Consider the following 25,307-nt stretch of genomic DNA (forward strand, 5'->3'; position numbering starts at 1 on the left):
AACTCTTCGATTGGCGAACGCGCTTGAGAAATGATGGACCCGATACCTGATGCCAAGTGCACGTTTGGCGCGCGCGCTCGGTTTTGCGCGAGTAGTTTCGATTTCGACGTTCTGCTTGTTTACTCACAAAGATCGTGTCCTCTATAAGTGTTAAGATCTTCGTGGGGAACATCACACCGCGGAGGCGATCGTTCTGAGGAATCGGTCTCCTGTAGCCATAACCGACCATGGCACAGGCTGCCTTCAGACAGGATATGCCGCCCGAGGGCGGCTATAAGGCTCTGAATTTTAAAAGGGTCCCCGGTCAGAAGTACTTCACGAATCGATTCCTCTTCACCTACTTCGGAGCGATGAGCATCATCAGTTGGATTGGATACCGAGCCGGTTTTCATCGTTATCGTCATATGAAGCTGGACAATGCCGATCGAGACGTCGCACTCACGCCCTTCATGCTGGCCGAACGCGACAGAGCCTACATGAAGCATCTCAGAAGGATGCACGAAGAGGAGAAGGTTGTCATGAAAGACGTCCCCAACTGGAAGGTGAGCCGAACTGAATCTTCTCTTGTTCATGTATCGTTCGTGGAGGTTCCATCGAAGCGGTGAGCTCTCAATGTATGGTGAGCCGGAAGTGCCGGATCATTCCGCACTCGCGAGCCCGGAGATGTTGCCGTTCATGAGAGGGGCCTTCCCTCTTGGACAAGTTGCCGAGCAAGTGCCGCTCCGCGCATGAACCAGAGGTACCACCATTGGTCAGCTGAGTATCATCAGGATGGAAGGAAGGGCGAGATATATATTAATATTTTCGATATATTCACCAGAAACGGGGCGTCGGCGGGACGTCGGACGTCGGTTGTGAAACTTATAACACAATGAGTGAGAGCAAATGATGGGAGCACTCGAAGCTGGGGGAGCATTGACAACAATCGGATAGAGTTGGCGTCAACCTTTTCATTGGAAGCGCGCCCTCAACTGCTCCAACGGCTGATTCCTCGTGTAGAAATGTTCCAGGAACAGGCGGTTTGAGTATCGATAGATACCCCGCTTGTCTGGATCGTAACTGTAGAGATGTCGCGCCGCGCTGACGGCACGCTCCGCGGGCACGGAGGTGGGTTGTAGCGTTTCGACTGTACGCAAAAGAGTCTCGGGGAGAACTTCGTAGCCTCCTTCGTGGAGTCGCCAATTCCTCTGGAGGCAGCTGTTCCTTGTCTCTGCCCTTCTGTAGGTTCCAGAGATTCCTCTCATTTTCTTTCTTCTTTCGGTGGAGCAGCTCGCAAAGGGGTGGCCTTAAAATTCTCGAAAGGAACTCCGAGCGCGGAAAGGGGGAGGCGGACTGAGGGGGAGGTAGGAAGAGAAGGTAAAAGAGCCATGCGAAAAAATGCATTGACGCACTACCCAGAAGAATGGGAAATTCGACTGGAGTGTGGGGCTCATGTAATCATTACCCGCTGAAAAACCTAAGGCTCTTTACCCTAAGGGAGAGCGCGGATAGTGTTGGATTTGAAGAGTTTAGGATCATACGTTGAAGGGAAGACATGGGGGGGGGAAGGCATTCCATAGACAAGATGTGCGGGGGAACAAGGTGGCGGCGAAATGAGCAGTACGATTCGAGAAAGGACAGAGTAGGGATGCTGCTTTGTACTCTTTCTGATTACACGGGCGGAACCAAAATAGGGGGAACGAAGGGAGAGATTTCATTTTCCATGGAAGTATCGATAAAATAGGCAGAGGCCGGTAACGTCACGACGCCGACGTGAGGATAAAGATTCAAGAGGGGGGGATATGGCTGAATCACCGATGTGACGTATAGCACGTTTTTGAACAGAGTCCTGGATAGAGAGGGATGAAGGAGCGGGCTCGCCCCAGATATGCGAGCAGTACTCAAGAGGGGGATGGATTTGGGTTTTATAGAGCAAAAGAAGGTGAGAGGGAGAAAAATAACGTTTGGCTCCGAAGAGGAATCCTAGTTTTTGGGAGGCTGACTTGGCCATGTTTGCCATGTGATTGTGCCATTTAAGATTTGATGAAAGGCACACGCACAAAACAGAGATATTCTATGAAGGAAGTAGCGTTTCGTTGTCCAAAGAGATGGTTGGACCAAAGGGCTTGGTTCTCTTCGTGAAAAGGGTTTCCTTCCGGAGCTTGCAATCGATGGAGGAGAGCAGTGGGCTTCGAGAGGAATTTGTTTGGGTAAAGGTCGGCTGCTCCTTAAAAGAGTAGCCAGCATGGAGTGTACTGTCGTCGGCGAAGCTGTGTATGGGATTTGAGGAGGAGGCGAGAAGATCATTGATGTGCAACAGGAAGAGAGTACTGAGCTTTTGGGTACACCTGCGTTCATTGGGAAAGATCTGGAGAGGGCGCCATGGAACATGTTCCAACATCCGATATATCCCCCAGTCCGAGATGTTCGACGACGACCGGCGAGCAGGCGCCCGCGTCGTTCGAGGGAGATACCCTCTATCGGAGAGGGTTTCGGCTCGGATGTGGTTTCCGTATTCACGGTTTTCCCAGCCCGGAATCACGGACTTCATTCTCGGTCATGATACGGCAGCCCCTGGTTACGGCACGCGGCGAAATCCGTGGAGTCCTGTGACTCGCAAAATTCCGCTTATATTCGTCAATATTCCTTTTCTCTTGCATGCAGTGTCCCGCGCGAATTATTTCCAGAGACCTGCCGTTATGAGCCGATTCTCCGAGCTTTCGAGAATCCGAGCCTCTTTTTAGAGCTCGATCTTTTATCCTACACGGCTGTCGTGACGACGAATCGTAGAGCGTGAACTCGCGGAAACCATTCCCGTTCTCGACACCCGGGCGATTCCCCTTCCGGACCTGGACCTGAGCCGAATCTCGCTCCGGCCGCTTCAGCCTCCGCGCTCCACAGGCTTTCGTCTCAGTCAGTACAGTCTTGGCATCATGAGGATACTTTTTTTTCTGTAACGGTAACTACGCCGATGCCTTCGACCACCTGAGCGGGGACCCACATCGAATCATCGGAACTCATTTCCACCTCGGGTGAGGCGAGAACATCGGGCAGCGTCGATGCCGAACGAATGAGGCGATCGAGCGAGAAAAATCAATCTCTTGCTCCCGGACTCCCTGTTCCGAATCCATTTGAATGAGGTCCTCTTCAGAAGAGTATACTCTACACCGCTGAAATGTGCGCTATTTCGTCTCCGAATCGTCTCGGATTTCCTTGCCTTCGGGAAAGAGGACGGTGGCCGAGCTCAGACTCTTAGATATTCTTGAAGTGACGTTATAATATTGCCCCTATGCTCTCACAGGGTGATACATGTCTTCCGCTGCCGTATCTGATGTAGGAATTAGGAGTCCAGCCGCAAAGATCTGCTCCCAATTCGTTAATTCTCTCGCAAACATTGACATTTCGTTCGTCATTCGATTCCAGATCGGGCATCACTACAACCTCCCGATTTACAACACGCTGCCGGAAGATTATCACCTCGATCCGAGTATTGAGGAACTCTTCGCACACGCCTCGGAGGCAGACATCGTGTGGACCTGGGCCTTCCCCATGGCTCATTTCAACTATTTCCCTAGAGGAAAGCTCCTTTGAGCCCCAGGACGCATGTCAACTCGAGGATTAGAGAATAAATTGAAGTTACTCCGATTTTGAGATAATCATGCCTGAACAGCACTTGTCCCTCCGGGAACCCAGACTCGTGCTAGGTACATACATAGCTATCTCTGTAGGTGAAGGCTCGTCGAACGAAAAGTGGAGGCTCGGAAACTGGCGGCGAGGCTTCCGGGAGTCGTTTGTGCATGTGTATGGCTTACGTCCACGCCACGGAATACTTCGTTAGAGAGTAATTGCATGGCTCCATAAATCAGCCAATCGAGCCCATGGGTGATCTTCTACAATCGACGCTACGGGCATCAGCGGACACATCCTACCGGAGACGGGAGGTGGTTCAGGTGCCTCGATGAAGAGGAGGAAGCGGAGGAGCAAACTGTCTCGCGGCTCCATTACCCCGAATACTTATTTCCTCGAGCTATCGCGCGGCTCCAGACTCGCGTCGAGGTGTCAGGCAGATTCCTAAAGCGAAGAGACTGTATGTAACAGCATCCACAGATCCGAGGAATCTCGAGACTCTCCCGATTTGTTGGAACTCGCCGAAAGTTGGCACCGGAATCGCGGGCCACGATTCAGTGCTGCTAGACTAGAATATTTTGCCAAGTCATGCTGAGAGCTTTTTCCACCGAATGACGCCGGTCGAAGTGAACTGCGATGACGCCTGGAGGGACAGGGTAAACATTTTTTCACTCGAAGACCCGGAAGGTCTTAATTGGGCTGTGTTCGAGCCTAAAGCTTGACTGGCCGCAAACGTCAAATTGACGACCTAATTCGAAAACGGGACCGGCGCTCGGTGTGATTTCGACCGCAGAAGCTGGGCGATGAAGTCTGCGGACTGCTTACTCATTTCAACTCTGTAAGTTCTCCTGGAATTCCAGATCCAGTCGACGTCTTCTCTGACCCTGTAATCTTGATTCAAACCACCGCCAAGTGCTTCGGCGTTGTGCTCGGCGGTTTTCGCTTCAGGCAATCGAAGTCGTCGACAAACTCCGCTCTTGTGCTTGGGGGACGATTTCATAACCAAGGTTATAACTGGAATCCTCGACGCGAATCGAGAGACTTTGCGCAGGAATGAGCCGAATCCCCTCGGAACTTGTCAAGAGTACGGAGTTTTCAAGGTATCTCTGGGGCCCGATTTCGTAACTAGAAGACTGTTTATAATTGTTTCTGAGAGTTTGACGCTACCCCTCTCGTGGAATGATCAGCTTCCCCGTCATCGAAATCCAGATTTGCAATGGGCGGGCCCGAGGACTCTTCGGCCTCCAATTCCCAGGCGGAATATCGGCGGTCTGCGACGAAACCTTGGACTACGTGCGCTTCGAAACTACAGTACGTGACCAGCTTCCGGCTGCTGCTCTACAGTCTCCGAGGTGCTTTTGTACTCCCCGAAACATATTGGCTCGACTGTTCCTTAAAGATCTTGGTCCAGGACTTCTTCTTCGATTTCGACATCAATTACCCGTTGAGTATCGGAGGCGGAAGGCTCACGACAGCCTGGCAGATGTTCGCTGCGGATCTGACCGCGTTCTTTTCCCTAAGGAAAGCAGAAACTGGCGAAGCACCTCAGGTGGGTTGCAGGAATCTCTCCTCTGATCAGCCGCCTTGCGGACCCGACGTAGCTCAACGTGGCCGTTACTTCGTTGCAGATCACGAAGGTTGCTGTAACCGTCCAGAATCAACCATACGTGAAAATCTCGGGTTTCTATCCAGTGTCGATTGCTTTCCGGATTTTTTTCGAGGGATCGGTGAAAATTTTCCCTCAATTCAGCAATTCTTTCCTATCTTACCTACTGAGACAGGTTCTACAGCAATGGATAGATGGATACCACACTCAGTTGCCGTTCTGAGAGAGAGCTCGATCGAATTCGGCGAGAGCGAACCTCGCTGTCTGAGTCCGGAGCGGGAACACGGGAAACAGATATATATATCCCTGAATAAAGCGATCCGAAAATCTGCGCATTCCCCTCGGAAACTCGTCATACTCGTTCAGAAGGAAATCAAGGTGATATTCATCGCGCTAAATCTCCTACAGATGATTGGCGCTCGATCGGAGATGGGAGCTGTTTCGGAATTGAAGATTGAAGAGGGGCAGCTGACACGGATTCTGGTCCCGAAGATCCAAAGAGGAGGTGAAAACATGATGAATTAGGGAAATCTCGCGTCTGTCGCTTTCCGATCAGGCAGAGAGGAATCCCAGATGGGAAGGAGCCCTCAATCAGGTCCACGGATGTCGAGTCCGAGCCTGCAGTCATATAATTTGATGCGAGTCGGGATGTCCAATCCACCCGCGGCTTTGGAGTCAAGTGAGACGTAACGTGACCTATCGTCCGCCATCGCTGCCCCGAGTCCAGCACCGATGTTGTGTAGTGAGGAATCTGTCCGCCTCGACTGCGAACTCCTCCGTCTTCTCCGGGTCGCACGCTCCGGCCACTTCTGTTTCGAAATTCAGCCAATCGTTGCCAGCAAGCTCCCACTCATCTGCTAATCCTTTCCCCTAATCTCATTCTGACGGATTCCCGAGGTCTGTCGTTGCGACACACGTGATCAAAGCCCCGTTCGCATTTTGATGTTTCCTTCCTTTCCCTCCCATGATGCCCCTACCACAAGGCATCGCGGCCACAGGATCCCAACACGAACCTTGCGATGTTATTCAGAGCAGTACCGCTCCGTTGAGGTTGACAAATGGATGTCAATCGATTTTTTGATTAATTTCCCCAGACCATGTCTCGTCCACTGGAATTATGCCCACTTCTTCGGTCCCATATCCCCTCCTTATTTTCTCCACCATGCATACACTTCGTCCACCGGTCAACTAGATTGAAAACCAGGTTCTCAGAGTGGTGAATCTTTTATTCGCATCCCGCTCCTATACCGCACAGTCTCTTCATTCCACAGTGGAGCGGTTCCTCGCTCTTGTGTGGAAGAGATGCCTCGTCCCTTTACCTCACGGATGTCTCCGTTCAGGTCCAAGGTAGGACTTTCTTCAACCAATGATCGGTCGGATCCTTGCTACCGCGCGGACCTTCCCTGTGAGCAGCTTCCTCTGCCTCTTTTCTCGCCCCTCTCTACGATTCTCGGAAGATTCTCATGACTTGGCCTTCCATTTCACCACCTGGGGGTTTTCCTCCGCAGCATGCCCGAGGAGGAGTCATTGGGCAGTCTAAGAGACAGGTTCCATGAGGCCAAGTCTCCTTCCTCCAAGGGGCTCGCCCAGGTTACCGGAACAATATTTCCACTCGATGAAAATCTTTCCATCACTTGGAAGATCTCGTCTCCGAGATCCCCGACGGCCCACGCTCAGAAATCCTCGTCGCGTTGGTTTGTCATCCCCGATTCTTCGGTGCAGATACAAGGATTCTGTGACCGTTTCCAAGCATCTACTGATCGCTTCTTCCGTCGCTACTCAACAAAAATACTCTTTCCTCTCGCAGGAGTTACTTCCTGCTGAGGAGAAGATCGAGCTGTCTCGAGATCATCGAGAATACTCTCTCCGATCTGAGCAGTCATCATGGGGAGGGAGGTTCTTACCCGACCTCCTTGGCTGCCGTACCTTCGGCCTAGTCACTGAGATCCTTCAGTGCCGCCTCGGTACCTCTACCGGACTCCCTCACTTGTCTCCGCTCGACGTCTACGAAGAGTGCCTTACCCACAATCGCGTGCTCATCGATCAGGCTCCGGATTTCCCCTCCCGTGTGGCCCGATGGAACAGGTTCCACTGAGAGGGGATTTCCCGTATCAGAGGGTGCCTTCTCGAGTTAGAAGCTGACCATTCGCCTTCCGATAGACTTCGAGATGAATACCATTGGACCTTGTTCGCTGCAAGGGAAAAACGCTCATTAGGCCGGAGTCAGACAAGAGAATATTTTGGATGATGATTCTTTCAAGAGAGCTGTTCACTCTCTGAACGGGACGAAACGCTGTGCGATTATTCCGACAACGCGTCAGGGAGTGTTCTATGTTCGCATCGTGTATTTCCAGAAATAGGACGGTACCCAGGTCTGGGGTAAGCGTTGATGCGTCAAGTCTCCTCACGGGGGCTTGGGAAACGCCCCAACGACAACATAAAGAGTTCAACCGGGAATGTTCACGCTCGTTTGTACAACATTCTCTACGTGATCGTAAAGTCGTTGGGTTTTTCGGGCGAGCTCGGTCTGGCACCCCTTTGACACAGAGCGCCCTTGAGACGTCGGCAGCCCTGCAACACTTTGGTAGTGCTGGCGAAAAACGCTCCTGCTCTTGAAGCACGAAACGCATCAAATATCTCATGAGACGCCGTCACGACTGCGTTGTGACTGCGGGGTCTCAGCATTACACGACATGTGAGTAGCGATATGCCGTTGGCGAACGTACCCATGGATTTCCGCGGCGCGTCCGAGTAGTTAAAATCCCCAGGATGATGGATGACTCTGCAAGAAGAATCAGAGCTTTTAGTCAAATCCCACGTGGGTATCGTCAGTCGTCGATGAGGGGTGTTCTTGCATCAGATAATGTAGGTATTGGAGATCTTCACTTTCTAATCAGAGTGAGCTAGGTATGATCATCATAAAAGACGGCCATGTCGAAATTTGTGCTTCAAAAACAAAAAAGCTGCTGTCACCTACCTTCGGACGTGAAATAACCAAGCGAGTCCAGCATCGAATGTTCTGGAAAAAGAGAACTCTCGATGAGAGGAGCGCGATGGCATCGGAGCTCACGATTATTCTCCGGAGCGGCTTTTTCAGATAATGTAGGTATAAGGGTCCACACTTCAAATTCGGAGTGAGCTAGGTAGTCATCATTGCGGAGATAAATATGTCTATCAAATGGATACATCGAACGAACCTCTTCTTTCATCTCGTTCGGGACTGATGTTCGGAGTCGGCCCATCGCACCTAGAACGAGTATCGGAGGGATTTTGACATTGGTTCCGATGGGGACGGGAGCTGGAGCCTAGCTTGCGAAATTCAGCCCGGTAATATTTCCTCATGATATCGGTCCCGTCTTGAGTCATCATTGATGTCATATATAGGCGACAGGGTTCACGGCTTCGCATGCCGTACCTTCAGGGAAAAAAAGGTCGAGATCCCTCGAGGCAGCGGCGTTCTTGACCGAGGTCGGCTCCCCAATGGCCGTCGCTCAGTAGCTGGAAAGGAAGATGAAATTGAGATGGGTTCACTGCGGGAGACTTGACTCTTCGTTGTGGTTTATCAGCAAATGGGTATGTTGTCCGCAAGGCAATTAGGACCCGAAAGATGTAAAACATCATGTTATTATCCGGTAATCGTAATGCATTAAAATAGCAGAGACATACCTCCAAGCCGCATCGTGCGTCGACGCGGACGCCGATGAGCGCTAATTTTGTTTCCGCCGTGAGAGCTGCCTCCGGCGGGAAATTCGATCCAGGACGAGCTCAGATAGCGCGCTCCCGACTCCAGTCAGGGGCAGTCTCGGGATTCGGATCTATGAATGGAAGCAAACAATCAGAACCGGCGCATATTTCTCGGCTCATTCCCGAAAATATATTAATTTGCTCAGTAGAATCGTTTCACCACCGATCAGTCTGCCGGGAAAAGAAGACCAGAAATGATTTGATTTTCATCACACATCTGATGAGACACGCACTGGAAAGTCCCCCGATGGGGAGAGTGTAGACGTTTTAGAGAAACTCACCATCGAAGCTCCATATCGGTTCCTCGTTGATGACATCATCGAGCTCACCTACCCTTCGGGATCTGCAACCGAGCGGGAGGAACTTCAGAATGCATTCATTCCGGCCGATACGAGCAATCTAGTTCCGCGTAATGTTCATCGTCAGAAAGCCGTTTAGCATCACAGTTTTCAGCGACTCTAGTCTGAATGAAGGTTTGTTTCATCATGATGAACATCCGACTCAGGAGTTTAAGCGTGTCCTGAATAATTGCGACAGACCAGCGTGCAGTTTCAGATCCGACGGAAGTCGAACGAGTCTGTTTCGAATATCACCTAGTCCCAAAAGAGCAAGTACCGATCTTCCGAGTAACCATGGACCGACTTGGTGTAACCTCGTAGGACTTATCTCCAGTCTCGTGGGTACGAAAGCGGAGGATTTGACTACGGGTACTATCTCGGAGGGGGAGTAATCTTACCTCTATGTTCGACTCGGAGGGTTTCCACGCGGTCATCTGAAGTGCATTCACCGGGATGTTCAAGCCTGAGCATGGAGAGAAACATAGTGAGTCAGAGAATTCACTCGAATCGGGATTCGATACGCCTCTTCACGCGAATAATCAGAAAATCCAATCAGTCATGGGGACTCAGCCTGGGGCGGTAAATGATATCATCACTACACGATAGCGTTTGAAGTAGCTGGTTTTGAACACTCAGGGAGAGATAGAACCTATTGCACTCACCGACCGCGGGAGTCTGTCCCTTTCGTGAATGAGCCCGCACCCCGGACCAGTGACCAGATTCCGCACGCTGGAAGGAGAGGATCATACATTGAAAATAGCTGCTTCGAAAACCTTCGTCACGATTCATAGTAGATTTGAGCGTGGATTCAGACGTGAAGTGTTATCTGTCTTCACCGAACCCCTCGCCGATGGGTTCTGCCTTTTCAGGCACGGCGGTTGTGGATTCGGCTGCAGACGCGAATTGTTTTCATCATGATCAAGACTTTCGAAGTGTTCCGAATTAAAAAGCCAAGAAGTTGTCTGAACGAACCTCGGTCCATGATCCAACTATGCAACGGATATCGGGCCCCATCACACGCACCTGCAGAGAAGAGGGAGTCTGAGTCATCTTCATCGGATGTTCTTCCGGAGGAGTTTCCTAGTATCAACTCTTTTCAGATAAAGTGGTAAGTTTTTGTCAGTCACGAAGATCAGCGTGGTGCATGGGGTTTTCATCATAATCGCAGAGCCTATCGTAGTAGAATCGATTCGGATCTGTCTCAGGAGCCTCATTTACCTTATGACTCAGATCATGCTTTAGGGTTGGTGGAGTTTTCGTCGCATGAGACCGGGGTTCGCTTAGATCACCAGATCGGAAAACGAAGAACCTAGAAATCCAACGTTTCGTCAGACGATCAGGAGTCGGAGAAGTCGAGCAAGTCGGAACCGGCGCCATGTTTGCTAATGAGCGTATCAGATAGAATTTTGAAGAGTCTTCAGAGAGGTCTGAATTACGTCCCTTGGTTCTCATCACATGAATATTCTTGGGTGAGAAAGAGCAACGAGGAGGGAGCTCACACTTACCTCGGAGGTGCTCCGCATACGGAAACCGCACCGGAATAAGAAGAAGTTTTTCCGAGAGTAGGGTTCCTTCCCGAGCAATCATCGCGAGACATGAGCTGCGAGCGTGAAAACGTTTTCGGATCAATATTCCGCACCGAGCCGTGGCTCGGACATCGACGAAATTTGCATTTTCGATACCGATTCACGATCGGAATGGCGACGACAGATTCGCGCCGCGATCCCGTCTCAGGACTTTTGAATGATATCGAGCAGATCAGAGTTGGTAGAGTTACGTCTAATCACAGTCATTCATTGGATTGACAGATTATGGGTTGACATCATTTCTGCTGCAGGGCTTTGCGGTATATTCTCCGTGGACTTAACGGATCTTACTCACCTTGCTCAATCGAAATCGGGAACGGTCGATCAGATCCTCGAGAGATCCGCCCTGTACAAGGAATCTCGGTCGCATATCCGAGCTCCGTCCAAATTCCGTGAGGAACCGATTCAGGGCCGTTGATAGCGAGCCAGACATGCCCCGAGGGAAGGCGAAATCCGCAAAACCTCAAGGCATTTCCAGAGGATTCGGTCCGACCTGCAGGCGAAGCCTTTAGTTAGAATCCATGGGAGGGACCGATGACATATATTCCTCCTTGATACGTGAGCGTCAGAAATGGTTATGTGTCTAATCACTGCCAGTCATAAACACGGACCAGTTATCATCATGATGAATTTCTGTCTCGAAGTCAGAGACTCGACTAACAGTATCGCACCGTCATCAAAACTAACCTCCGCTATTCGTTCCGAGAGAATTCGACCAGAGCCCTCCATCCGGATCTCGCGTCTCGAGTTCACCTGGAGTTCGAAGAATACGGGGTCAGCTCAGATACCATTTCAGAATCCGGCCATCGAGAAGTATTCCTCTAGCGCCCTCAGATCTCATAATCTTGCTAATCATTACGATCGTTCTTCTCAAAATGCGTTCCGAGCCTCTCCACAAACCCTTGCAGCGCGAAAAGACTGCCGGAACAATCTTTTGCATACGCGAAGGGAATGCTCCGAAGCCCGTACTGACAAGTTTTACGAATTCTCGCTCACGGGAAATTTCTGCATCACGGGGCATCGTAAACGCTCATTAGAGAGTATCGCTCGACTCGCAACACGTGTCCCGGGACCTACCGGAACTTCTCGCTAACCGCGAAGGTCTGCTATCTCATCCGACGCCTCGACATGGGAGCTCTGCTTTTCGGAGACGGTGTAATCCGTGAAAGCGTTCGGGAGATACTACCCCTGGAAGACGGGAGGAGTTGTCTTCAAATAAGAGAAGAAAATTCGCGCCACTCGCGATGCACGTGGTGGTATCAGAAAGACTAATCAAACGCACATGGTGATTCGCCAATAAGAGCAATTTGTCCTCACGTGGAATTAGGAAAGCAGGTTGTAAGCTTCGGGTTCAACTCACGTGTATGATGTTTGGCAGCGGAATGCATCGTTCTAGCACGCGTGAGCCAAAGCTCGAATGCAGCAGCGCACGTGCGACGCGCGATAGCCTCAACCAAAAGACCTGTTTTCTGCTGCTCCCACACTTTATACCCTCGGCGGCCATGGCAGTAGAGGCGTCGCTTGCTGAGCGCGCGCAGTTTCGAAAGTTGAATTATTCCTCTCCAACAGATTTTGAACTCACGTTCTTCATTGAGATTCTCGTGGAAAGGAAGGTCCGCGTAGGCTTGGCGGTCCGAGTCTATTATGAGCGATCAATTTTCTATCTGCTCATCCTCGGGCTTGTATCGGCATCGGCAACGTCAAGGGGTCCGAATTGGAGTCTTATGTTGATTAGGGACTTAGGGAGCCAAGTTCTCCACTCCTTCACCTCAGAAAGCGACGGGAGCCGCTCTGATTGGCGCTCTGAATTCCGGAAAACCGAAGAATAAGCGAGTGATAACCCTCATTCCTCTTCATTCGACACGTGGAACATCCAACGGGAGAGCTACCCTGGTCTCGAAAGCCAATCCGAGGCTGATCAGGATCAAACGGGCGCAATGATGTTTCCTGCAGCCCTGGTTTTCTGGATTCATCAAGTCTTCAAGAGAAAACAAAGAAGTTGTTGACTTTTGGACATTCGGGAACGCGCGCAGGAGTCGACTTGAGTTCGGTGGATCCCCCCTTCCCCCCGCACAAGAAGAAAGGGAAACGAGGGTCAGAGTACGCATTGACAAGCCCGGTTGCGCTATGGGAGTCGCGACGAGATGCATCTGCTCAAGCACCTGCGCTGTCGCTTTGTATCTCCTTTTGATGCTTCTTCTCATACTGTATTCATCTTGCAAGTTGAGGCCCGAGAATTTCTGTGAATACAATCTTCCCACGAGGTTTCCAATCAGAGAATATTACAGAGATGACATTGCGAAGAACGAGATTCTCGCTGAAACGTTCTACAACGAATCTCTCGAGCTATCTAGCTCTCTTCAGTTGAGCGACATGGGATGGCTGACTGTTTTCAAAATAGCCTGCATGTCTCCGAAACTAATCCCCAGGCAAGCTTGCAATGTCACCGTGTGGGTTCACGAGCAATGTGCAAGAAACCTCTCCTCGATGAGCGTCAGCAGCATCAAGGAATGGATGGAAGAAACGCAGAAACTTTTCGCCGGAGCCAAAGTCGGCCGAATCCTCCTACTCCCTGCCAACTTCGCTATGATAACTACATTTCCTGAGCCATTCCAGACCTATGCTTTCGCCGGGGCTCTCTCGGCGGAGCTGCTCCTCTGTGGCGAGGATCGTTCGTGGGAAATGACCGCCTTCAGAACCCTCAAAGAAAGGATGAGTTTCCCCGACGGAAGTTCCGCCGCCCCCGATTTCTGGTACACGGGCACCGCCGAGCAGCTTTATTGGTCGATGCGTCTCCAAGCCTGGTGCACGAAGAGCGGTCAAGCGCCTTCGAGGAACGGGGAATTACGCTACTTCGAACGTCTCAAGCGGTTTGTCGAGTATCTAGAAGAAATATCTGTTCGATGAAGGCGGCGGGAAGGACGGAAGAAGGTCTCCGTGGATGACTCTGCGATGATGTGCTTATCGAGAGCCTCCTCAGTGAATTTCATTATAATATTTTCGAGTTTATTCCGAGAAATATAGTGACTGTCGTTGACCTCGGATGGGAAGAATCTCTTTATGATTGCGTGTCCAGGAAGGCTTTTCCCATGTATCCTCACCTCGGATTCTGCCGATCTAGCAGCCAGAATCAGAACAGTCGTTGTCGCCCGATGTAATGCGATTCCCGACCTCGTCCGGAGAGCCGCCACCATATCGTCGGCGGCTCCGCGATGTTCCTCAACGGTTTCCAAGCGCCCATGGATATTTCTTGGCGTGACGGAAGTCTCCTGCTAGAATGGAATGCCTCGCAGAATTCCACATAAATCGAGGCTTCCAGATACTCGTCCGAAATATGAATATACGGGGTGAAATGAGAGGAGCAGACCGGATAGCATTTCTCTGGCAGCAGTCGTCGCGGAACGTGGATTTTCAGAGATCGAATCTCTCAGTTCCAGACGACGACGATATCAGAAAGCTCGACGGAGAGGCGCTCTGATGATCAACGCGGATAGGCTCTATGTCCTCCGATGCATGAGGAGAATAACAGGAAGACTGGGAATTCGTCCTACTAGAGATCTTTCGGATGTCTTCGCTCTCATTCCTTTTCTTATCGTTGCCAGGATGTCATCGAGAATGACTTTAAAGGCTCAAAACCAATGGACACAAGCCCGCGCTAATCTAACACACCCGGGCGGTTTTATTGCATGAAGGAACGACCGGCTGACATTTCGGTTTGAGGAACTGACCCTGCAGTTCTTGAGCGTCCTCGGGGGGCCATAGTGTGCTATTGGTGCAGTCCTGCTCGCAGATTCCTGGCAGATAATCTTGTCTATCGCAATCTATCACGTAGACTCCCACAAAATCTGTTCGCTTGATGTCCCAGTCCGAGTTGCAGAACCAAGTAACGTTGAAATGATTTATCCATCGATCCTCTCTTCGTTCGTACGCAGCCCAGTCCCGGCACGCGCACCTTTAGAAAAACATGGCTCTCGTGAACGGGAATGGCTCTTTGAACTTGGTCTCTCTGCGCAACCATGGAAGCCCCGGACAGAGAGCTGTCTCCAAAGTCAGGCCACTCGGCCCGGCGTCTCTACTCACCGATCCCTATCCGCTAGGCCGTGGTAGAACATTTTCTTCTCGGAGTCGTAGTGGCAAACTTCGTAGATTCTTCTCGCAGAAATGTACCTTTCGTTCGTGAAACGGTACTTGAGTTGGCAAACTGGCGAACACGGAATGAGTCCGCCTTTCGGCACCCAAACATACGCGTTATCTGAATCGCAGCTCGCTGTCGAGCGTGAAATCATTGAGTACTCCCGACTGCACGGCGCAATCGAGGAAAAGGAGGTTCTCCCCTCCCAAGAACGTCGGCTCACCTCTGTGCATGTTTGAAGGGAAACAGAATCGGTCTGTCTCGCAATGAACTCCAACCACGAACAACAGTGTAAGATGAATCTGGGCACGTGAGACGTAGCCCATGGTCGAGAAGCTGTCGATTCGTGTTTATTGTGGAAGTTCACTACGATGACGAAATTCGGACTCTGCCCGAGCGCATACTCCTCCGCGTGGGGAGTCTTCTGAGAAATACGAGCGATCTCCGTCGAAATCGGCGCAGGGAATCGGGAAGAGACACGAGATCGCTCTCCAGCACCGTAATGCTCGCTTGATTATGATGAAGCGGCCGTCACTCAGAGTCGTCATTCGTTCTTATGGAACCAGCAACTGGAACGGATGTTGCTGTAAAGGAGGCTCGCGCTTTTACCGATGATCTCGTCGGGGACGGGCTCGAAAATCCGAAGAAGCTGTGAGTTCCAGTTTCGAGGACGAACTCGCTCCTTCTCCCTCTCTCTCGATCCGATTCACGGACGGCACCGCGCCTGATAAATAAATAATCAATCAAGTATAATGATGGACTTGCTCACTCTCATACGATCAGTCGTTCGCCATCGAGATCGCCCATTTCTCGAATCTTCCGAACGAGCTTCACTAGACCGTTGACCTGGGAAGGTCTGCAAATCGGCGTCTTGAAGTCTGGATATAGTTGGGCGAGTTTTAAAACTCGGGGGCTGTCACTCACAAACTATCACTTCGCACAGAAAACGATCAACAGGATTGGCCGGACACCCGGGGGGGCGATCGCGCTAATTCAACCGTGTGAAACATCGCCTTCTGTGCTGTTCTCGACTCATCTACCGATCTGTCCGAGCGAGAATCGCAGCACGCTCCCATCGGCATGGGAAATCGAAGTCCGAATACTTCGGGATTAATAAATTACGGCGATAATTTCTTCACATGACGTACTAGAATGTAGACTTTATTCAAGTATACAGGATGAGTTTTTCGTGAGGACTAGATCACAGAAGCAGTATACAGATATGACAGGTGGAAAGGCTTTGGAATAGAATTTCGGTCTTACTAATAACGAGCGTAAGCGTACGGTAGGTATACGGGGGTATTCTGCGAAGCGCTTCCCTGAGGCGGACCTTGTAGGGCCGCTTCGGCTCCCGTCGGTGCAGTCGATTGAATTGTTACATCGGCTGGATTCTTGGACTCGGTGCCGAGCTCGTTGGTGATGATTTCGGCGCGGTATCCGTTCTCATCGGCGGTGTACTTCACGGTTCTGGAGCGGCCATCGGCCAATGTGATAGTGTATTCTCCGGTGACCTTGCCCGTTCCGTCGCCTTGCTGGGAGTGCGAATGCGATCCCTCGGAGTCCTCGGCCGAGTAAGAGAACTCAAAGGGTTGAGGAGGGTAGTTCTCTTCTTGGCCAGCGCAAATCGCGACAAGGGCAGCAATCGCGAGCAGCGGGAGCGAAGAACGCTAGAAATGAATCCGATTGTTTTCATCGCGGCCTGAACACTAAGTCTCGTGATCAAACCACTAACTCTGGATAACATGAATAGAGATAAAATATCATGAGGATGGAAGTTGCTCAAAGTTCAAGGGAGTCACCACGAAGCGATAGTCGGACGTTCCGGGGGAAGTTTGAGAAAAACATCTCGGGAGAGAGCGCGTCGACTTCTAGAAATCGCGAGCCACGTATAATCCATACCATATTTGCCGATGTGAGAAAAGGTCCGTATTGCTGATACGCTCGAATGGTTAGCGGTTTTATAGCGGTGCTTCCCCCGCTCGATAGCGACTCTCCCCTGACCAAACGTCAGCCAAGGTCGTCGTCCGTCGAAGATGGCACACTTCGTGCAAACTTGCAACGCTGTGGTCAATCGATGTCGATAAATCAGCGGCAGGCTACAATCTTGTCATTTTTCTGTCGGAAACTCCATTCAACTCCCTTGTTTGTCTCGTGATTCTCCGCGAGAAATCACTTTGACCGCTTTCGTCCGAAACCTCAATTTTGTCTGGATCCTTGACATTCTGTCCGACTGATGATCCCGAAAGGCGAGCCTCCCACGGTCTTGCTCTCAGAGAACGATGCTCTCGTTGATCCCAGCTCAAGTCCGTCATGTCGTCAGAGGAGGATAGTCGAGGCGATCTGTCCAGCGACATGCTTCCGAGGACAGATCGCCCCGGAAATAATCTGCAGCATGCAGAACTCATTTTGCGCGAGTCCCCCAAAGATGGAAGCGGGGAATTCTCCCCAGGTGGGATCGATATGGTCTCCTTGAGGCGCGAAGTTCAGGAGTATGGTCCTCAACAAATGAATCGCAGGCAGATGCCGGCGTGAGAAAACAGCTTTTGCATACCTCGAGGGAGGAATCGATCGATCGGAACCGTGTGATTTGAATCAAAAGGGAAATGATACGCCTGGCTGGAAAGTAGCGAATATGATTAATTATCGTTCCGTCTCTGTTCCAGCTCCTTGAACAAATTGTAATCATTGTTGTGATAATGATTCGGATATTAAATTACTTGGAGCACAACACGGCATGCTCGGTCACAAGCTTGGCGTGATTTGTTCGGCAGATTTCTGGGAGTTACCGAAGCGACGTCCTACGGTGGAACCTCAACACCGTTCTGACCCGGACCGACCCCCGACCGCTGCCAACCGCCAACACGAAACTTTTCCGTCAAAGCGAACGCTGACGTAACGTGTGACACTGTCTGGGGTGGAGTAAAGAAAAATGTTCACCGGCGCAAGAAGACGAGTGAAAGCATGCGGCCAGCTTCTGCATCCACTGGCCGATATCTCCGGACAGGACCTTGCTGTTCTTCACTCAAAATCAGTGGACTTCACGCTGTTTTGTGGCTATCGCGTGGCCCGAGCGTTCGGTTCCGTTGTCGGAATGAGTTCCCCGATCATCGCGAGAAGAAGTGTTGAATGGATGAGTCCGAGGAGATCGGCGACGAAGTACCGACTCGTGTACGACCCACTGAAAGTATCTAACTCGATGTCACATCGATTCTGAACGAGGTGCGCAAACTTCAACTGCTTTTGGCGTCAAAGACGACGACATTTGTATTGGTACACGCGATCACGATGATGTCTGTCAACGGCTAAACAAGCTCGTTGGTGACATTGAAACGCGTGAAGACGAATCAATCAATAGAAGAAACCGTGTTCGTTTTCTCTTCGCTTTCGTGCGGTGACTCCCCGCACGGTACACCACCCTAACGTCAGAACAGACTCCTCGGAATACCTTGCACGCACGAAAAAAATTCCCAAAAGAGATTGGGATTTCAGACACAAAAAATCGTGAGATGTTCACCAGGTTCATCTCTCATCAAAGTCGAAGTCCTTGATGAAGCCTCAAAGCTTCACTTCACTCGCAATCCGGTTCGCCTGTCAGAGACGTCTAAGCCGTGATTTTTTTTTTCGTTCCCTAATGCGTTCTCGTTCCAGGAGCCTCGTATCCGATAGACTTCTCGCCCTTCGTCCAGAAGACTCATTTCTGCGAGTCAGGATTACTCCAATCCAATGACGTTCCGCGCTTCTTGCTGCTCATAATTCAATCCGAACATCTGTGACATATTCCGAAGTCTGAGATCCCGTTCCAGCATCTAATTATTTCATCAGCTTGTACTCCGGCTTCCGACCTCGCTACCTTTTTCGATAGGCATGGTCGGATCTGTATTTGTCTCACAGAATGGATTTCACGTCGCTCTCTGACACTCGGGCCACTCTTTATCCGGAACTTCGAGGAAGCTGATCCTTACCTACATCCTATCGAGATGTACTTCCTCGCCGAGGTTCAGATCTGCCCATAGTCCCCATTTCTTTCTAGGTCGAATATGGAGGAAACTCCTGATTGAGGCGGGACCGAGGAGAGCCGATCGGAAATCTTCCGAAAATCCCCACACGGCTTCGAATCAGTGGTCCGATTCTTTTCTGCTCGTGTTGGGAACGCCAAGAGGCCGAAGTCTGGCACAGGGAATTCCACCTTCTATGAGCTTCTATGAAGAGTATACTTCCGCCCCTCGTGGTCCGAGGCAGGGCGAATACCTCCGACAAAGAGGAGCATCGAACTGTCTGATGCATCGAGTCGTACCCCGAATCACCCACGATGGAAGCGGCAGCGGCGCGTTGTTGCCTCCGGTAAGAAGGGCGCGAAAAAATCGTTGTGTGAAGATTTTTCTTTATTCCATTTAACTACATTTTTACATCTAGAACTTATATTTCCAGTTCGAGATTTCTCTGGGCCTTCTTTCTGACTCTGTTCCACGCAACGCGACAGATAATTCTCTCGTGTCTCTGAGGGTCGACGTCACCAAAACCCAGTCTTAGGCAAGGATTTGAAAATTAATGTAACGAGCTTCGATGAGTTTCGACAAGAACCTCGACAGGCTCACGCAATCAGGGGCGCGAGTAGAATCCGTAGCTCCTCGGAGGGATGAGCCATTCGTCGAAGCGGACGATTCCGAAGTCTGGAGCGGGATATTTCAATCGAGTTCCAGTCGAACCAATTCGAATGATCGATCTGAGTTCTGACGATGATACCCTCAGATCACGATTGACAACTTAGGAACGATCGACGTGATAGAATCGCGGAGGCGTGAGGTAATCAGAAAGCGAAACGACGCCGGTCGATAGACTAGAGCTTTGACGAGGAGGAGCTGAACAAGAGTGACGACTGACAGAAAAAGAGTGTACACAGGTAAATAAGATGTCAAGCTAGGAAGGATGAGGAATTCCTCAAGAGCCGAAGAGAATACGCGAGTGAAGACTGACATAAAACAAGGCGGTCGATGACGCACGACACGTCAAACCATGACCTTGGCGTCGAGGTCGTCGGAGCCTCGAGACTTGGTCTCCGACCTTTTCAGAAGCGAGCCCCTCTGTAGTTTCGATAGCTCGAGAACTTCGGTGGAGAGAAAACTTTGTTCAGATACGAAGCTTCGCTGGCTTGCTCCGTTGGTTTCGGCGATTCCGCAGGAACCGCATCGGTCACAGGAATCGGTGAAGCTTCGGGTGCGGCCTGGAGGGCAGCCGATGCGACAGCGGGCGCGGCACCCGGGGACGACGGGCCGAGCAAAGCAGCCTCTGCGCCTGTGGGGGCCGACGACTGAATCGTGACGTCAGCGGGGTTCTTGGACTCGGTCCCGAGCTCATTCGTGATGATCTCGGCGCGGTATCCGTTTTCATCGGCGGTGTACTTCACGGTTCTCATGCGACCATCAGCGAGCATGATGGAGTACTGTCCGGTGACCGTTTTCCCATCAGAGCTTGAGGAATGCGAATGAGAACCTTCGGGATCGGAGGCCGAGTACTCGAAGGCGTATGGCATAGGGGGAGCCGCTTCTTCGGCGGGTTGGGGTTCCTGGGCTGCTGTGTCCAAGTCATATGACGGCCTGGCGGAAGCCGCCACCACGAGCAGACCGAGAGCGAGAAAAACGCGCTGTAAATCGAGAGGAGAGTTTTTGATATTTGTCCGGCTCAAGATTATTAATTAGAAAAATCCCCCGGGGAGAGCTCCGCCCCTAGTGGACTTCGCGGAAACTTGGCGAGCACAGGTCACCGGAGCTCCATCGACAACGCCAGGGCGCGACCCCGCGAATGCGTGAGTCAGATCACCAAAATCGATACCGGTCCGGAATAAAAACGGAAGCGAGCTCCGGCATTTCAATCCAATGATTAGAATCCGTTTCAAAGTCGCACTCATCCGAGTCAGAGGACAGTATTGACTGAACCCTCAGATCACTGACACTGGAAAACTTTTTATCCCGAAAATTCGAGCGTCACTTGCGAATACTCGGATAAACTTGATGCACTGGTTGGGAAATTAGGGAAGTCCCGACTCTGAATCACCGTTCTCACTGAACTCAGTGAAGGATACGAGCACTGTTCCTACCATAATATGCCGATGGTGGATGTGAGCGAAAGTTGGTCTTCTAAGTGAGCTGTCGGTCTTCCGTCTGCAGCATCTTTATATAGTAGAAGCTGTGTCTCCATCTTCCCCCTTGACGTCTGCGCACCGACATTCTCTGGTTCCTTCGGCGGGCCATCGCCGGCAACAACAACGACAACTACGAAGTCGACGACGACAGCAACAACAGCGTTCAGGTGAAAGTGGCCGCTGTTTGCCTCGCGGTCGGCACCGTGGTGCCGGCTGCCTGCCGCCGGAGTAACGGAACGAAGATAAACAATTATTCGTCGCGATGCTGCTCCGAAGCTGAGGAACTCTGCAGGCTGGGTGTGTGTATTTTCGAAGCTCTATTTCTGGTGAAGTGTCGGTGTATAATATCGCCCAGAGATCATAATCAATCATAATTTCCAACGAAAGAGTCAGCGAATCAATTATAATAAATTAAGCATCAGATGTAAACGACTGAGGAATTAATGGGCGGTCAACAGGACGACCGATCGGACGAGAAGGAAACTTGAGCAAAAACGATGCGTGGGCAGCTGTCCGAAGGGCTCGTCATTGGGCTTTTCTTGAACTGTTCCGTTGGTAGTCCGTGATTCTCGACCGTCTGACGAGAGGTGAAGATCGCACACCCAACCAAGTGATTCGCGGTCATCAGCGGCCATTACGGTATGACGTTTGATGTCCGATTGTATCAAAAAGATTCTGGACTCTCTTTATTTATCTCCGACCTGCCAACATTCAATGGGGAGGATGCCCCCCATGCGAAATTTCTCGGAAGACAGAAAGACCTCGGTCAGATATTTACGCGAATCGACTTCCGCTGTATCGGAGAACCTCGCGTCCTCATCACTTTCGTTCTGCACTGCATGATCGAGTAGTGCAGATCGCTCACTCCACATATCTCTCGGCGGTCCAGCAGGATACCTGCTCCGCCTTGGAGTCGGGGCGACACGAGAACCCTTCTTGCGACGTGAGCCGAATTTTCCAAACCCTAAAGCTTCAAATTCCTCGGTATTGCTCCAAGATAATTTCGAAATATGGCAGCTCAGGAACAAAGTCTTGGGCAAATTGATGGCGGGCTACCGGAGATTAACTTCCGAGAGAGCTGTTCCATAAAAGCGGCGGACAGGGCCACCCAGCACCTGTCGACCCCCTAAGAATAAAGTCGGAGCCGTAAAACGAGGAGCCGGCAAAGTCGGAATACACAGATATCTCATGTTCTGTGAGCAATAAAATATTAGTTCGGAGCATCCATCAGATGATCAGGCATGCGTACGATGGACGGAACATGAAAAGCTAGTAATTGCATTCAGAATACCCGATGAATATTCCGCTTCCAGTTTGAATCATCGTGAGGTTCTTGTTGATTGTTGTTTTATTACCATTCCACACATCGTAGTTAGACGAATGCTTGAATACTTATTCCTGTAACTTCTATCTCTCGGCGGTCTTTCTCTCCCCAGACTTTTTCCCGACGACCGCGTCATCACCTTATCGTCCATCGTGGCACCGGCGGCGACGATTGACTGGTCCTGTACTGATGAAGGGGCCGAGATTGACAAAACAAAGCTCATCCACAAAATATATCCGCCTCGATTTTATGTTGCACACAATTCCTTCAGCGAGAACAATCGCTCGCTCTCCCTGTGGTCAGTCACAAGATTAGAATGATCCCCCCGTATCGTACCGGCGAACCCGAAACAAATAAACGAAAGCGACCAATCGATCTTGGAAAGCGAACTTCGCAACGCTCATCACTTCTTGCAAGTTTTCGAAGAAATTATTGCGCTGGATTCTCCCGTCGATCAAAGAGTTCATCTATCAACGGTACCTACCCCTTTCGCCGCCGATCGATTTCAACGGTATCTAGGTACCTGAGAAGAGAATTGCACAGAAGCGATCACGTGGCGATATCCTGCCCGCGGTTCGATGAGGCGCCACCCTGCTGAGCCTCTTTGGACGGTCGAGTGACCGACTCACCCCTCGTGAAACTTCCTCACGGATTAAGAGTCGTAGGATCTGCCCATCTGCCTTCCCGACCGAGATAAAATAGCGACAAGGATCCTATCTACAGGAGCGTTCAGAGTCGTTCATAATACCTCGCAGAATAAACGGTGACGACTCAGAGATCCAAGAAGGGCCGTCCGGCAGTGGGCTGCGAGCGCTGGTGGTCAATCGGACAGGACATACATGGTATGCAGGTTGAAGACTGGCATCGTCGACATCGCGTCACAGATGGCGCGGAGTCACACGAAGTCCCAAAAAAATCATAGACGACGCCACTGTTCGGCGATTCTTGCGGTTTGACCCCAAAGGTCGACATCGACAACACCTCCGCAGGCTCACATAATCGAACGTTTTGCGTAACTTCAACTCGGTTGACTGCTCGAACGTATGTCTTGCCAGCTGTCTCGCTCGAACGGGACCACGCCACGCAGACAACGTATCGCCGCTAGTCACCGTTGATTCATTCACCCTTTGAACAAAATGTCTGATTCTTCTCTGTCTGGTGATCTATCTCCAACGACGACCGAACGTGTGATCGTACGGCCTTTGTGAACTGGGCACATCGAAGCGGGCTTTTTTTTAAATAACGCCCTTCGTGTGACGTAATGACGACATGTTTCACGGCGAATAGCCGGCGAATCCGAGACCCACAACAGGAGCTCCCTTCTATCGTTTTGAGACTCGCCTCACAGAATCACCGAGATCATCCTTTGAAATATGACTGGGGGACTCAGAAGCTCTTCTCGCAAAGAGCCGGCAGAAGAAAAGCTCAGACATCATTCCCTTGATGATTTCTCGTTTGTTTGAGCTGCTCGAGCAGGCATTCCGATGACCACTCCTGTGTTCCTCTGTGGGCTTTCTCAAATTACGACATGTCTATGTATGCTAAGCCGGTTCGCGCCATCACAACGATATTAAGTGAGAATAGCTGAACTTTCACTTCTATTTTTTCTCTCAATCGCTCCAAGACTTGACCTTGACTTTGGGTCATGGAGTGGCAGAAATTCGTTTCATCCGACTTAATCCAAGCCTGGCAGAAGCGGCCGCTAAACGCTCACCTGATCGTCTACTGGCGTTTCAATCAAAACATCAAGCAATCAAGATATGGAAATTGATTTTTCCGCTCAAACGTGATCAATCGTGCGTCACCTACAGAAATTCGCGTGAAGCACCGATTTTCCACTTCCTCCTTGAAGACGAGAAGCTGTGAAAGTATCGAATTCCTGGTTCGGAGATTCCGAAGGATCTACCAACGCTCCTGAGGAAGGGAACGAGCTAGACTGGTGTCTTGCGTGGTGGACTCTTCCAGACGGAAACCCTCCGCACAGTTAACTCAATCGTACGCTTCCCCTGAGCGACGGGAAGTGCTCCATGGCATTGCTCAGAACCGGAAGGGATACGAGCTCGTCGGAACTTCGCCCCTGCGATTCACGTTCCTCTGTGCTCGGCAGCGAATGAGGTTCAAGTTCATTTTTGTTCCCGCTCAATTTTCTCTGCTCAGCTCTAATCTTCGCACATCATCATCATGCTAGAGCTTTTCGTTCTCGGATCCATTCCTCTTCGGTGCTTGCGATGCTGCTTGGATAAGCAGGTACCAGCTTCTCGGCAGCGGAATGGATCGAGAAACCATCGGGATCCTAAGATTCCATGTTCGAGGAAAAAATCTGTCCTGCCTTGGTTCTGCTTTCCTTGACTCCTACGATTACCGCTGCTGCCCGCTCGGATGGTCGGATGGACGGACAGTTCGTTTGCTTACCAACAGGCTGGCGCTTGTCACCCCATTCGCTCTGCGAACTTGTCATTGTTAAGCTTACACAGCCGTTACCGCTCGGGTGGCCGCGCTTCAAGTCGCTGTGATCTGCTCCCTCGGCAGCTGTTCTGTATCTTCTGTCGTCTTCCGAATCCCATGAACATTCAGCGTTTCCATGGGAATTGTTTACTCTATCCAGTTGATGGTGATGTTGTATTTTCTTTCTCACAAAAATCACCTCTATGACGGCTATGGAATCAACAAAGCGCGAACGAGCTTCAGAAAGCTCGCGGGTAGACGTCTCGTTCGATTTGATTTCGCAGGGGGCAGTTTACACCGCGACAATGTTGAGCGTTGGATGATCCCGATCGCTCGCGAAAAACCTTGAGATCTTCATGGAGCTCCGACCACGTCAACGCGATGCCG

The 25,307-nt window shown here is 50.9% G+C and overlaps 3 protein-coding genes and 1 non-coding gene across 4 annotated transcripts; 1 reads left to right on the forward strand and 3 right to left on the reverse strand.

The window, feature by feature from the left end:
* The first annotated feature begins 127 nt into the window (after positions 1-127).
* ND-B16.6 (NADH dehydrogenase (ubiquinone) B16.6 subunit) lies at positions 128-3,624 on the forward strand. The gene is made up of 2 exons (XM_003738946.2): positions 128-542; positions 3,403-3,624. The coding sequence occupies exons 1-2, from the start codon at positions 228-230 to the stop codon at positions 3,568-3,570; spliced, it is 483 nt and encodes a 160-aa protein (XP_003738994.1). The 5' UTR covers positions 128-227; the 3' UTR covers positions 3,571-3,624.
* Positions 3,625-9,827: 6,203 nt separating this feature from the next.
* On the reverse strand, positions 9,828-9,897 carry LOC114828578 (small nucleolar RNA SNORD31). The gene has a single exon (XR_003777146.1). It is a non-coding gene; the product is annotated as a small nucleolar RNA SNORD31 (small nucleolar RNA).
* A 4,643-nt stretch (positions 9,898-14,540) lies between these two features.
* LOC100901757 (uncharacterized) lies at positions 14,541-15,438 on the reverse strand. The gene is made up of 3 exons (XM_029113166.1): positions 15,236-15,438; positions 14,961-15,147; positions 14,541-14,832 (listed from the first exon to the last, which is right to left on the reverse strand). The coding sequence occupies exons 1-3, from the start codon at positions 15,336-15,338 to the stop codon at positions 14,541-14,543; spliced, it is 582 nt and encodes a 193-aa protein (XP_028968999.1). The 5' UTR covers positions 15,339-15,438.
* Positions 15,439-16,148: 710 nt separating this feature from the next.
* On the reverse strand, positions 16,149-22,626 carry LOC100902047 (uncharacterized). The gene is made up of 4 exons (XM_003738997.2): positions 22,615-22,626; positions 20,135-20,653; positions 16,912-16,944; positions 16,149-16,679 (listed from the first exon to the last, which is right to left on the reverse strand). The coding sequence occupies exons 1-4, from the start codon at positions 22,624-22,626 to the stop codon at positions 16,275-16,277; spliced, it is 969 nt and encodes a 322-aa protein (XP_003739045.2). The 3' UTR covers positions 16,149-16,274.
* Between the last annotated feature and the right edge of the window lie 2,681 nt (positions 22,627-25,307).

This window comes from Galendromus occidentalis, unplaced genomic scaffold (genome assembly GCF_000255335.2).
Source record: "Galendromus occidentalis unplaced genomic scaffold, Mocc_1.1 scf7180000076381, whole genome shotgun sequence".
Taxonomy (NCBI): domain Eukaryota; kingdom Metazoa; phylum Arthropoda; class Arachnida; order Mesostigmata; family Phytoseiidae; genus Galendromus; species Galendromus occidentalis.